The following is a 13,835-nucleotide window of genomic DNA, read 5'->3' as shown; positions in this document are numbered from 1 at the left end:
GGATTCAGTGCAACCAAAACCCTTCCACAGTAACTCATCCCACAGCTCCCATAATACCAGCCGTTACTCTACAGGCCGCTGAGATCTGAATAAAGCCGAGAGGGAACGCTTTAAACGAATGAGGAAAAACTCTGCAACTTAAGACGAGCGAACCTTTGGCTCACCCGCGCCGTTCCTGCTACTGTTTGCATAGCGTGAAGATACGGCATCTGACAGCCGCCCGCTGACCGGCGGGAATCACAGACGCGCTCTGTTCTGGGACGGCCGCTGAGAGGAGCCGATGGAAACAAAACCAGAACCGGAGATTCACAGAGAAACATCTGATGCTTTTGCCTACTCAACCAAACGTCTCCATAATGACAGGAGACAATCCAACCCACAAGAACTGACTGAAATGGTTTGTTTTGCTCCAAAGCAATCTACAACGGATTAAACATGATACTGAAATTAAACCATCATTTAACGCCACTCCAAAACAGCCCAAATGAATGTCTTTCAACTCTCTGGTGGGGAAGCTGGCGCTCAGAAGGACCACAGTCCAAACTGGTTTTTAATAATACGCTTTTCCATCAGGCTTTGCCCTGGGAACACTTTCAGACGTCTTCATTTGCTCTGAATTTCTCCGAGGGGACGTTTTAAATCTCGGACCACTTCGGCTTTGGATGGCAGCTCATGTGTGACTAAGTCCTTCACAAATGCACTCCAAAAATCCCCGACCTTCACTCTTACCGGCAACAAACGCACAAGCAAGCAAACGTTACAATGAAACGCAACTCAATTTTAACCATTATCTGCCCGCACTTATAAACCGGTTGTCGTCAACAAAAGAAAAGCTTAAAGGGCTTCATGCAGTTTTCCTTTTGTTTAAAGTTTGGAAATGAAAAAAATCAAGACACCAATAAATATTAGTATTCTAACTTTACAGTTACTCAATACATTTTATACTTACCCATATTTTTCTTATATATTGATCTTATATTGATTTTTATTTTAAAATAATAATAATATTATTATTATTATTATATGTTACATACACATTTTACAGTGAAATTCTTATTTCCAAATATTTAGCCAAATATCAATGACTAAAATAATATTAAATTATCTTGGGAACAAATTTTGTATGACTTCAAATTTTATTATTTTATTACTTTATTACATATTATTAATATTATTTTATAGTCATATTGATATGTAAAACATAAAAAATATAGAAAATAATAAAATGCTTGGCCAAAGAGTGCAAACCAGCACATACACACGCAGCAAACTCCTCACTGAGCACTAAATCGTGAGTGAACTGAAACTGTTTATGCAGGGCTTTTCTCTGGGTTGAGGGAGGCCAGCCGTGGCTTGCGGTTGCTGTTCTGATTAAAGGACTTTAAACACCAGTGAATTCCATGAGCATGAGCAGAGCCTGGAGAATCCTATGTATTTAGCTTGAGAGCAGAAGATGCGAGTTTTCTGCATCTTCCAGGGTCATGCCTCTCTAACAAGCCATCGCCGAGTTGCTAGCTTTGGCAGAAGGACGACAGTTTCGATTCCAACAACAAGCTGAACTCTACAGTTGGTACAGTTGGGAAGGGCTGCACAATAAATTGAAATTAATTAATTTTGAAATCATGAAGACTTTCAATTTTATCAATTTTAAAAATGCGCTGTGTGTGTTTCAGAGTGAAACGCGGCACTGTGTTCTTTTACACGCCAGCAGCTTATGTTCCAGTGTTTTCAGTATCTCTAAAAGCTCTACGGTTTAACATTTAGAAACAGCCATAAATATTAGTAATGTAATTTTACAGTTGTGCTGTAAAAAATTACATTTTTCTTTAATACTCTTTTTTTTTTTTTTAAACAAAGAAATGATATTAAGCCAAAAATAGTGTATAATATATTTGGTTCCCAAAAATGTAAATTCTATCAATATGACCATAATTTTTTTTTAAATAATTAAATTCAATTAAATTATAATAAACAACAACAACAAAACATTGTTTATTATTATACATTTGGCCCCAAATATGGTTTATATATCAATATGACTAATAATAATAATAAGCCATAAATTGTGTTTATTATAAATTTGGCTCCAAAACATTCATAATATTCATAATAATTTTATTAAATAAAGAAATAAATGCCGAAAAAGGTTTTTTTTATTATTATTATTATTATTATTATTATTATTATTATTATTATATGTTTGGCCCAAACAATGTTGATTTATATATCAATATGACTATAAATAAATAAATACAAACAAATAAACAAACACACTTTACAACTAATACTATTATTAATATTATTTTATATTTGTATTGATATCTAAATCGCACCGTTTCTGGCCAAAGTGTGCAGCTCTATAGCAAACCTGTAGCCTTTTTATCAGGGGAGAAAAAATAAAATCTAAATGATTTTTTTAATTTTTTTTGGTGAGTGTTGATTACAAGCTGCCAAGCAGGAAAAGGTAACTTGGAAAGGATCTTTGCTCTAGTTTTCTAGATCTTAGGGTTAGTTTTGATTTCATGTGAACTTTATTTGCTTTAACAAACATTACCTGTCTTACTGGGAATGAATCACAGAAATAAAATGGGTTATGAATTGAATTTGCATGCAGAAAATCATCAAATTTGCAAATGTGCATCACCTCCCATTCAGCGCACACCAACTAATGAGGTCACAGCATGATGTCATTCATCAGCATGTCCTCATCCCACACCGCTCTAATGGAACACTAATGGCGAACGACCCTAACGACACTTTCATCACCGCCTGCATGACTTCAATCACGTCGTCAAGCCGTCACTTCCCTCTGACCGTGGAAAAATCAGGACAAATGTCAGAGCAGAATCAGAGTTAACTGACTGACTCGGCAAGAACCGCCTTCAGAACATCAATAGAACCACTGGGGCTAATTCTGGGGGCGGATGAAGACCACATGATGATCAATGAACGAAACTGATACGGTATGGAGCGATCATGTCAAACCACACTCGCAGAGGCCTGAGGGAAACAAAAAACACAAAGGAGGACCAAACATGAACTACGGACTGTGCAATTCATGCAAAACATGATATTATGACATTAGCCACTCAGCTCAAGTCCAGACCACTTTACAGCTTATTCTGGACATGAATCGAAGACTAGAAGAGGCCAGAAAGTTCTTCAACTGACCTTTCCAATTATCCCTTCTTGTCTTTGACATTAGAGAGAGAAGCAAAAACACGGGCAAATATAATGTAAATCTGGTGAGATTTACGGTCAAAACAGCAGACACTGTGTCCTTCTCGTGTTTATTTAGCTGGGAATTCTCACCCATCTCTGAACACGGCTGCCCTTTGAAACGCTGGAAAGTCTGGGCACTGAACCTCACGATAACACTCAACCTTTCCACACGGATCTAAATGAGTGTCAATGAGAATGCCCCACCGACTGTTTCTGGACAGGAAGATACCGTCATTCAGGAAGTGCTGTGCAAATCCCAAAATAAAGAGCTTCTCCATGCACGTCCTGTGTAATACAACTACTGTAAAAAGCCGTATTCGCATGGGATTAGTATTTCAGATGTGGGGGGGTAATTTCAAAATCACACAAGGTCCCCAGATAATACTAATCCCGTGCGAATAGGGCTAAAGAGTGTAAAAACAGCAACAAGGAAGAGTATTCAATAAAGGCCTCATACGAAAATCGAATTTGTCTTAATCGGTAAAGATAAACACTTCATGAAAACATAGTACATTTCAGAACTCAACACAGTCCACAACTAAACGGCTAAAATTAGTTGATCTGAACTTTCAACTTGACTACATCACAGATAAATGCATTAACGCCTACTGTGCAATCAGAAGGTTGATTTCCTAAATACATAAAACATTTCTAATGTTGTGTATGTATGTATGCATGCATGTATGCAAATAAAAGTGAAGTAAATAAATGATACAACAACAAATTTTCAGCTGGTGTATATGCAAAAACAGGCCATAAAAATATGTTTCTGGCACAGAAAGTAATAATAATAATAATAATAATAATAATACATTTCCGAAAGGATCACACAATTAGAAAAATATAAAATAATATATATTTCTAACACTGTATATGAATAAATAGATTAAAAAAAAACATTATTCAAAAAACAGGAGGATAAATAAAAAAGGATAAATATAATAATATAATAAATAAATTAACACAATTTTTTTTTTAATGCAATAAAAAAAATGACAAAATGTTATATTCAATTATAAAATTTAATAAAAATTATATTTGAGACAACAAATTTGCAGCTGATGTATACAATCCATGCAAAGGGGGCACTTCTTAAAGGTACAGCAGCAAAAATAGACAATAAAAATATGCTTCTGGCACAAAAACAACAACAAATAATTTCAGGGAAAAAACATTGCATGAAAAAATCCTTGTGCACATTTGCACTGACAAAATTTGTCCTCCATCCAACCCTCTCTATCTTACATGCCTTTAAATCTAAATACAGGTTACTCCCACTGCCTAAGATGAATGGAAAACTCTGATGAAGTGCATGAGTGACTGGTTATTAGGTCACCGCATTGACATGTCACAGCTCTCCAAAGACGCATCAAGCTTGGGAAACTCTCTATGCAAACGATGATGAACAACCCAGAGCTCATGCTCTGATTCTGAGACACACAGAAACATGTACAACAGGAAGTCCAGCCTGACGTGTCCTCAAGCCCTCACACCTCAAATTTCATCACAAACGTGAATGAATGAAGTTTATTTGCTCACAAACATACGTAACCATACAAGAACCGCAAGGAAATCAGGTTGGGCGTCGCCATGACAATGTTTGCATGTATTTTGCTACGAGCAACTGACTGCCAAATATGGAAGAAACGTCCTGTGACCCGGACTGTACAGGTGACAGTAAGCACCTGTTCTGAGATTGAATGTATGTGCATAATCTATTTCCAGGATTTACACAAGCATTGGCACATAAAACAACAGTTACAGCTTGAGAAAACATGTTAAAGCCGCAAGAAATGCAGCCCGATGCATTTGGATCGGCTTCAAGAATGTCACAGGCCAGCTAAAGGTGTTTGGCACCAAACACAACCATTGTGAAACCACATCTTAATGTCTAAGCCTCTGGAATCCTGAAATTCTCCGGATTTCTAAATCTTAATGAACACAAGAATGCAGTTAATGGTGCAACTTTCTCACGCCGGACCAAATAAGGAAATCCATCAGAGATAAGACGGATAATCTAGTATGAATCAATAGACATTGGGTGGATGTTATCTCTTATCTGCTGAGAATGAATCATGTCAGCAGCTCTTTGACAGGAGCAAAAATACTTTTGGTTTATGATGCAACTCTGCAAACCAAAGATGTTGAGTAAGAGAAGGCTGGGAGGACATAGAACAAAAGTTTGCTTATTATTTACTTATATATATATATATATATATATATATATAGTAAATAAAGACATTGATATTAGATTTATATATATATACACACAAAGAAAACCCTTCATATACTGCATATCTCTAGGTGTCACTATATTTCATCCATCAAAAAAGTACCAAACACTAAAAACTATAGTATTACCATGATTTTTGAGGGGTATTTCTATGTTACATATCTATAGAGTATCTTGGAGTACCATGGTACACCACAGTACTTGATCAATAAACAGACAGGGGAAAAAATATAGAAATACTGTAACATTACCATGTTTTTTGGGCCGTGGCACCACAGTCATACTATTTTTTGACATATATCCTAGTAAAATCCATGCATTCCTCATAAAACCATCTAGAGCCATATAAATACCATGGTACATGATTTTTTTTAGAATGCTTTAGCAACACCGAACCTCCATCTGATACCAACTTTGTAAGACAGAGATAACAACAAAAATACTTGTTTTTGTTGTTGTTGTTTTTTACATGAACCATGGTAAAGTCACTCGAACGCTTACAAAACAATAGAAATAAATGCATTTCAGTACTATGGTATATATATGATACCATCAGTGTGCAATGGGTGTTTATTTTAACCAAAAAAAAGCAAACAATTACAGAAACTAAAAGTGTGAAATATCATGACATTTCATCTGGCTCAAATTTAAGTACCTCGCTGTACCACACAGGGTTAATTCGAGGTAATTGGGCCACTTTCCCAGTCACTTCAATGGCAAAAGTGTCCCAATTTACCGGAGTTCACCTTAAATATCATGGTACACGAATACGAATTAGCTCCAGGACACCACAGTCATCTTACAAGGGTTAACCGTTCATCACAGACACTTTCGTCTGGACTAGTAAGTAGAAGGCATTGAACTCACCGATGGACACCAGCTTTATATTCTCTCTGTCCAGAAACTCGAGCGCCACGGACACGTTCTCCAGCTTCATCTGTCTGAAGGTGGGTCTGGCGTGATATTTTCTGTACATCTTCTTCTGGCTGAGCACCTCGAGCAGAGAGATGAGTCGCAGTCCGTCGCTCAGGTCCAGCTGCAGGTCCGCGACGCGTTTGTTGACGCTCTTCAGGTGCTCGTTACACCAGCGAGTGAACGTGTTCTGCTGGATCTTCTTCCACGGCGCGTCGTCCGCCAGGTCCTTCTCTGTGGCCGGCATGATGATTTAATACTCAATACTCGTGTATGTTGTCTGGTGAATAACTCAGGATGTGTTTCGTGTGTCCACGCGTTCGTGCGCTCCTGTATTCCGAACTGTTTCTGTCTCGCGACGCGCCTGCGCTGTTATATACGGCGCGCGGGTGACGCCACCTGCGCAGCATCAAACCCAACCTGCATTTCTACAGCGTGCTACCCTTCTCTCTCCTAGTAGCTCTTTCAAAAGAAAGTATATGGCAAGAGGATAATAATAGTAAAAAAAAAACAAGTTAAATAAATAAAAGTCAAATAGTAAATATAAGTACATTCATACTACCTCCTGTACACTTCTCTGCAATGCTGCTTGTGTTCTGTAAAACATAATAATACAAATAATACAAAAAATAAAAAATCTGCATACACTTTTATGTTTTGCTTAAATGATATTGAAGCATAAGCATACTATTACTATTATCTTACTCTGTTTGATTTGTCCTAACACTGTTTTTTTTTTTTTGTAATGTATCTTTTTACAAATAAATAATAACAAAGAAGGTTGAAGCATAAACGCATTTCTAATTGTAATCTAGACAGATAACAACAAATAACAAGGAAATAAATAGACAAAAGCATCTGAGACCACAATTATTATGTCAACCTAACGTAAAACTATTTTTGTTGATTTAAATATAGCTGAGATAAAATAAAATATAAATATTATATGGATAAGAAAGTGAACTAAATGAAAATTAGAAATGTTACCTTGGCAAATAACTGAAATAAGTTTAAATAAGTTTAAGTTGTAGCACTAAAATTACTAACTGGACATATATAAGAAAATATTTAATTTATATAATTATATTATATTTTTAATACTATATAAAATATATTACATTTTCAGCAAATTGTCATTTTTGGGTGAACTATTCCTTTAAATAAAGACCAAAAGAGATGTTATGAAGTAAATATGAGTTGCGTTCGCTGCATGCGATGTTTGTCCTGTAATGATTTGCCTCGGCTCTTTGTTCGTTTTTAACCTCAGTGATGGTGATGATGCATCAGTCGGTTGAGGAAGGCTGCAATGACTGAAGCGATAGGATTTTAGTAACAAAATCTCACCTTTCTGAGCTGAGTAATGCGTCTGAGGCACAGATTACAGCCTCTGTCTGTCTGTCTGGACTCAAACCCACAGACTGCTCCAAACCAGGGCCCTCAGGCACGGCCCGACTCATCTGCAGGATGACGTACTGTGGGTAAAGCAGATTGCATGAGATCTTTGATAGTGCTGGCATCACATTTCCAGGTGCTTCTGAATCATCAAGATGTCGCTGTTAGAGATCAGCACTTATTCAGTGTAATGGAATCAGAGACACATTTTCTGTCTGAAGGGCACTTATTTAACAATGAATCTGTACTTTTTTACTGTACTGCTTTATTTCTGAGATTCACAGAACTTTTGAACAATACTTTCAATGTATTTTCCAATTAATCGTTAAGAATTTTTAAAAGGATTTTCATCTTGTGCCACTAAGATAGCCTTTAATATGTTCCTGGCACGGTTAGCTAACCGTCATAAAACCGTCATGAAATTTGTCATAAAAGGCATGCATTTAATTTTCTTTTTGCATCATTTAGTAAACTGATATGTTTTATTTCTTTCCATTTATATCGTGTTTGATAGCTGATTATTTCATTACATGATTTTATATCAGATGCATGTGCATACCCTATCTTTAACTTGTTTTTCCCCCCATCTCAGAAGATGAATACATTTATTTTGCAAGTGCAAATCTCCAAAACTGTTATGCAAATCCTTGCTATTACTGAATATAACATGATGTTAGTCTTAACAATTTTTCTTCACACTCTAACCTTTGAGATCAATCTCATTTCTACCTAAAAATGATTAAAACTGTTATTCCTTTATCAACAAATATAAACTATTGTCTGCTGATTTTCCTTGCATCACCGTCAAATAGGCTACATAAAAAACATTTTAAAGCTACACTATGGAACTTCAGGCTCTCTACACTGTAAAAAAATCATTCTGAAATTTTGCCATTTCAACTTTTTTTTGTATACATAACTATTTTTTTTTTATAAATTGTCCAAACAACAAGAAAATGTAAGTTTATTGGCCCTCAACTAGCTGAAAGTTGAATGAACTAGTATAACTGTTGTTTCAGCTCAAAAATGCATGTTGAAACAACTGCATCACACTGAAAAAAAATTAAGATAAAAAAATTAAGGCAGCATGGTAGCAGAGTTTAAGTTGATTCAACAAATTATTTTTTTTTTTTAACTAATAAACTATATATAGGCTACTTGTGTGTCTGGTTCGCCTGAGGAAGTTCCGTTTATATATAGCCTATAGGCCTATATATATATATATATCTGTAGTTTCAGTATGACCAAGACTAAATTATACTTATTTATAGACGCTGCTCGAGCATGTTCCGTTTGTATAGCTTAGCAGTTCAAATCCCAAAAAAAGTATGAGCCACAGAAATAGTAGGCTATTAAAGAACAGAGAGTGTGTTTTTAATGCGCTTCAGTGCTGATATGACAGTAATGTTGCATGAGTCTCAGCACGGGTGTGTTGAGTCTTATCAGACGGGCGGGGAGCTTCCCATCATCGCTGCTGTCCTGAGTCAGGCCGGGTTATACACCCACATGTCACAGTCATGTCAAAGCGAGGCCCCCACGGGCCCCTGAATGTGTCAGACAGGAGTCGATGAGCTTTGGCAGTGGGTGCAGCCAGCTGGCACTCTATCAGGCTTCATTGAGAATGTGGTTCTGCAGGAAACATGCAGTCTCAAGTTTCAGATCTCTCCCAACTTCCAGACAAAAGAACAATCCAGCAAAGGTATTCGAGACATTCCACACCTTATTGGAAACAAGGAGAAAGGAACGCTTATAATCTTGTCCCGAGAGCAAATATATGCCTTGTAAATGCCAAAGACGCTTCATAATGCATATCTACAAAAACAGAAACATAAGCTTTAAAAAAAAAAAACAAAAACATAAGCTTTAAAAAAAAAAAAAAGAAAAAAAAAATGATTGTAAGGGTTGCCATCTTGTGTTCATTGCTACAAACAACATTTTAAGGTGAAAACACACTATGCCAAAAGTTTGTGTTTGAAACCGTTTCAAGAAATGAGGGGTCTATCCACCTTGTTTTGCAGTTTGCAATATCAGGCAGCATAACGGACTGTTTTTGTAATAACTACACTGTAAAAGGTAATAATTGAATCTACTTAAGAAAAGCGAGTAAACATAACTGATTTTTACAAATTTGTTGAATTGACTTAATTACACTGTGTTATGTGAACTTTCAGGTGGATGCAATAGTTAAACTAAACAACTTTAGTAAACAGTACTTAAGAGCATCTAGTTTGTTGGATTAAAGGTCTGTTTCCATTGTCTGGTGCAAAGAACAATGAATACAGTTTTAGAGTGAATACAATTTGAAATGGTTAAGGTTTTTTTTAGTTTTTTTTTTACAGATAGGGTTCTGAATCTTTTTTTCTTCAAGCTGTCAAATAACAGTAAGATTTCAGCTTTTTGGCTTGCCCACAAGCTGTTGCTGCCTCATAATCCAGTAGAGCGTTTCAAATCATCATATTTATATTAATAACTTAATATATTTACTGGATTTTGGTAATTGCAGCATATGACAAAAACATTAATGTGTTCTGCTACTCCTATTTTAATTTCTTCAATGTGTTGGGAGTCCCTGCGTATGCGCAATGTGAACGTGTACAGGTGATTGGTTGTCAAATTGAGTTAGCAACACTCAAGTTTTCTGGTAACCTATACATATACACAAGTTACCTATACAAAGTTACAGCGAGTTTTATTAACTCAAAAATTATAAACTAATTTGCTTGAGAAATTTGAGGCAATCAGTTTCCACAGGTTTTCCAAGTAAGTTCAACTCATTACTTTTTACAGTGTAGAAGCTAATGACACCAGAAGCCGCGCACATGCATTGTTGGTGAATATGTTTGCTTGAAGACAAAAATTATAAATCCATACAGAAAACTTACATTTTATATGCTTATATTAAAAAACATGATATAGGTGTTGCACAAAATGAATCAAACTAGTCAAGGAAAGTGAAGTTGTTTTATTGAAGTCATGCACATCACACTTGTTAGTGCAAATACCCTTTATCTGTATTCCAGAAACTCTTGTTATATCATTCTCTTTACAAAATAGAATTCTGACAATTAACTATCTTTGATGTTCGAAACAAAAGTGTAATTCTGAGCTCTCAGTTAAAAAAAACAAAACTCAAAAACTATTTACGAATAAAACTATATACAGGCAGTGCATATAGTAACTGTACTCTACTGACTTGGTTGGTAGTTGGTGACCAGTTTAAAGGGATCTTTTCCCAAAGGCCCAGGTTTAGCTTTGAATTTAAACTTAAAAAGACTTGAGAAACTTTATTCCACCACTATCAACTGACAGCGAATGAAGAAACAAAAATACAAACTTGATGCTTACAAAAACCAGCCTTGATAGGTTCAGCTACGACCTGTTTCAATTTACATCACCTTAGTTCTAAGGTTTGTTGCTGTTAACGAGTTCCAAAACTTTCATTTGCAATTGGTCAGCAAACATGCATTCTGAACATGGAATCAAAAACCTGAAAACTGCATGTGTTAAAGCTACAAATGCATCTATAAAACTAAATTAAAACAAACTTGAACGGAGAACTGGTATCTCAATTAAAAGGAAGAGACAAGGTCAATGCATCATATCCTAAAAACTGGCTTCAGCAGCAAATTAGATGTGACCGATATCATTTATATCCAATGTTTATTTTGTGACTATAACATATTTACACACAAACATTCATACATACATATTTACAAACGGCCTGTGAGCATTCTTCTGACGTGAAGGACGATGTTCCAAACGGATTTTAGAAATAAAAAATTCCATCACGCTGCTTTCGATGCAAGAGATCTGTTTAAAGCTATCCTTTCCGTGCTACAAGCTTTGCTTTTTTGCATTCATGGCCAAATCCATGTTGAAGTGTTCAATGGATTTTTGTTGCAGTATGTCTTTCCAGTAAAACAAAAAAAAAAGATGCAAAAACAAAGTCCTCGACACGTTGAACCAGATGAGTTGGGCTTTTTGCTCCACGACTGTTTATTTACAGCACAGCAGACAAATGTGAACCACACACCAAACACATTGGTTAATTCATCTTCCTGCAGCTGCAAAACAACTTGCACATCCAAATTTAAACAACCCATTCCCGTTCACCCTCGAAATAAAATTCACTCTCACCCATTTCTGTGCTTTATGAGAGCGGATTTGTGACACTTTCACCCATTTACCCCATTCATTTTAAAGCCTTTGCATCCAATTTCATTCTGTAAGAAGTAACTTATGTTACAGGTAAGGCAGCAAAATCCCAGAGCCTTTTTCAGGAGGTACTGTAGGAGTTTTAGTACTGAAACGACAGAAACTCCATCTTAGTCCAAACAGCAAGACAGTGTGTTGGTAAAAAGCTACGCTTTTGTTTTTTTTAGGTCAACGCTCCATTCGTTTGACACTGACACTGTCAAGAACGTCGAATTTCAAAACCACCTAGATACTTGTAGTGTCTCTGACATGAACATTTGCTTATAATACAAGGTACAAGAGAAACAGCCATAGAGAACAACAACATCACTGTGCTAGAAGCATGTCGGGTTGAACACACAATAACAGCACAGACGACGTGAAATTCAGACTTTTTTTTTCCATTCGAATTGATGATACGCTGCATGAGTGGCACTTCAATGTGAACTAGTCCTAGTAATATTTAAAGTAGGCACTTCGCCCCTCTGTGCCCTACAGTTCAGATTCTCATTTGGCTGTACATCTAACTGGATTACCACATTTGACACGGCAAACCACAAGAAGAGTCCAAGAAACCAAAACTTGCTAACAGAAAACGTGGTACCCATTCAAGAAAACGATACGGTAGACCTAGTTTAGGCCATTTTAATAATCCAAATTCCCATCTGAGTGACAAAAATGCTGATAGATTATTTATTCTATAATATGCGTTACAACTTTATTCCCTCTCTTTCTATACTATATACATTTGCATTTTACAGACATTGGGGCTGTATTGTCAAAACAAGAGGTATTACGTTCAGGTTTAGAATGTGTGACCGGACTAAAGCTGACACTGGGATTGGACAGAGGGCCGTGCTGGGTGGTAGAGACGAGTGTTCTGATTGGTTCTCAGGAGGAGCTCTTGGACAAGTTGGGATAAAGCACCACTGCTGTCACGGCAACCACAGCAGCAACCACCGGCATCCAGGGCACCCAACCGCTCTGAAACGAGGAGGATGACAAAAACAACAGCAGTGGAATTAATAAAGGTTATTTAAGATGCACCAGAGCAACCAGGACAGAAGCACTGGAGACTGGAGCTAAAGACAGAGAGAGACCTGGGTGATAGTAAGAGACAAAGAGTTGCAAGAGAAATACCACAAAAAAAACGGAGAGAAAGAGAGAGAAGACAGGTAAAGCAAATATTTAACTAAAACTGGGAGAGCCAGTTACCCCACAGGAGTTATAAAAGCAAACACAACCATCTTTCTTCAAACTCAAAGAAAGAAAATCTGCGTTTAAAGGAACAGTTCACTCAAAAATGACAAGTTGGACATTATTTACTCTCTCATGTTGCTTCAAACCTGTATGACTTTTTACTTTTTCTTCTGTGGGACACAAAAGGAGTATTTTAGCAGAATCTTCACGCTGCTTTTTTCCTGTATAAAAGTGTACAGCGACCAAGGGCTGTCAATCTCTAAAAATCTAATAATAATAATAATAATAATGATGTATCTTTAATATATGACAATTATTATTATAAAATATTTTTCTTTTCAAATATAAAAAATAAAATAAATAAATACATTACTATTGAAAGAGCAATATTGTACTGTAAAATAAAAAAGTATTTTATGATAATTAAATACTTTACAAAATAATAATTTATTTTAATAAATTATAATAAAAATACAATATTTATATTATTAATATTAAAATAAAAATTATCTTGGCTGTCTGCATTTTTTGCTTTGAAACAAACTAGAGCTTTTTTTTTATTTTTTTATTTTGGCATAAAACTTGGAAACAGCAATTTTGTTCCTCTGATTTATGCAATTTACATTGGTCACACTTCAAGTTGGAAAATACAGAAATCCGCATTAAAAATATGAATATCTAT

The 13,835-nt window shown here is 35.9% G+C and overlaps 2 protein-coding genes across 8 annotated transcripts in view; both read right to left on the bottom strand.

The window, feature by feature from the left end:
• LOC107657976 (filamin-B-like) overlaps nucleotides 1–6,784 on the bottom strand; it is a 100,631-nt gene extending 93,847 nt beyond the window's left edge. For both annotated transcript variants that reach the window (XM_016446332.1, XM_016446331.1), the window contains exon 1: nucleotides 6,323–6,784. In XM_016446332.1, the coding sequence (XP_016301818.1) occupies nucleotides 6,323–6,614 (292 nt within the window). In that variant the 5' untranslated portion in view covers nucleotides 6,615–6,784. The remainder of the gene's footprint in view (nucleotides 1–6,322) is intronic.
• A 4,378-nt stretch (nucleotides 6,785–11,162) lies between these two features.
• Nucleotides 11,163–13,835, bottom strand: part of LOC107657974 (sarcolemmal membrane-associated protein-like) — a 67,007-nt gene continuing 64,334 nt past the window's right edge. For 4 of the 6 annotated variants that reach the window (XM_016446323.1, XM_016446325.1, XM_016446328.1 and 1 more), the window contains one exon: nucleotides 11,163–12,937. In XM_016446323.1, the coding sequence (XP_016301809.1) occupies nucleotides 12,845–12,937 (93 nt within the window). In that variant the 3' untranslated portion in view covers nucleotides 11,163–12,844. The remainder of the gene's footprint in view (nucleotides 12,938–13,835) is intronic. The other 2 variants (XM_016446324.1, XM_016446327.1) reach the window with 1 other exon arrangement.

The sequence above is a fragment of the Sinocyclocheilus anshuiensis genome, unplaced genomic scaffold (assembly GCF_001515605.1).
Source record: "Sinocyclocheilus anshuiensis isolate Anshui unplaced genomic scaffold, SAMN03320099.WGS_v1.1 scaffold147, whole genome shotgun sequence".
NCBI classification, from domain to species: domain Eukaryota; kingdom Metazoa; phylum Chordata; class Actinopteri; order Cypriniformes; family Cyprinidae; genus Sinocyclocheilus; species Sinocyclocheilus anshuiensis.
The sequence above is the reverse complement of the archived record's forward strand: the minus strand, read 5'-3'. Positions and strand labels throughout refer to the sequence as shown.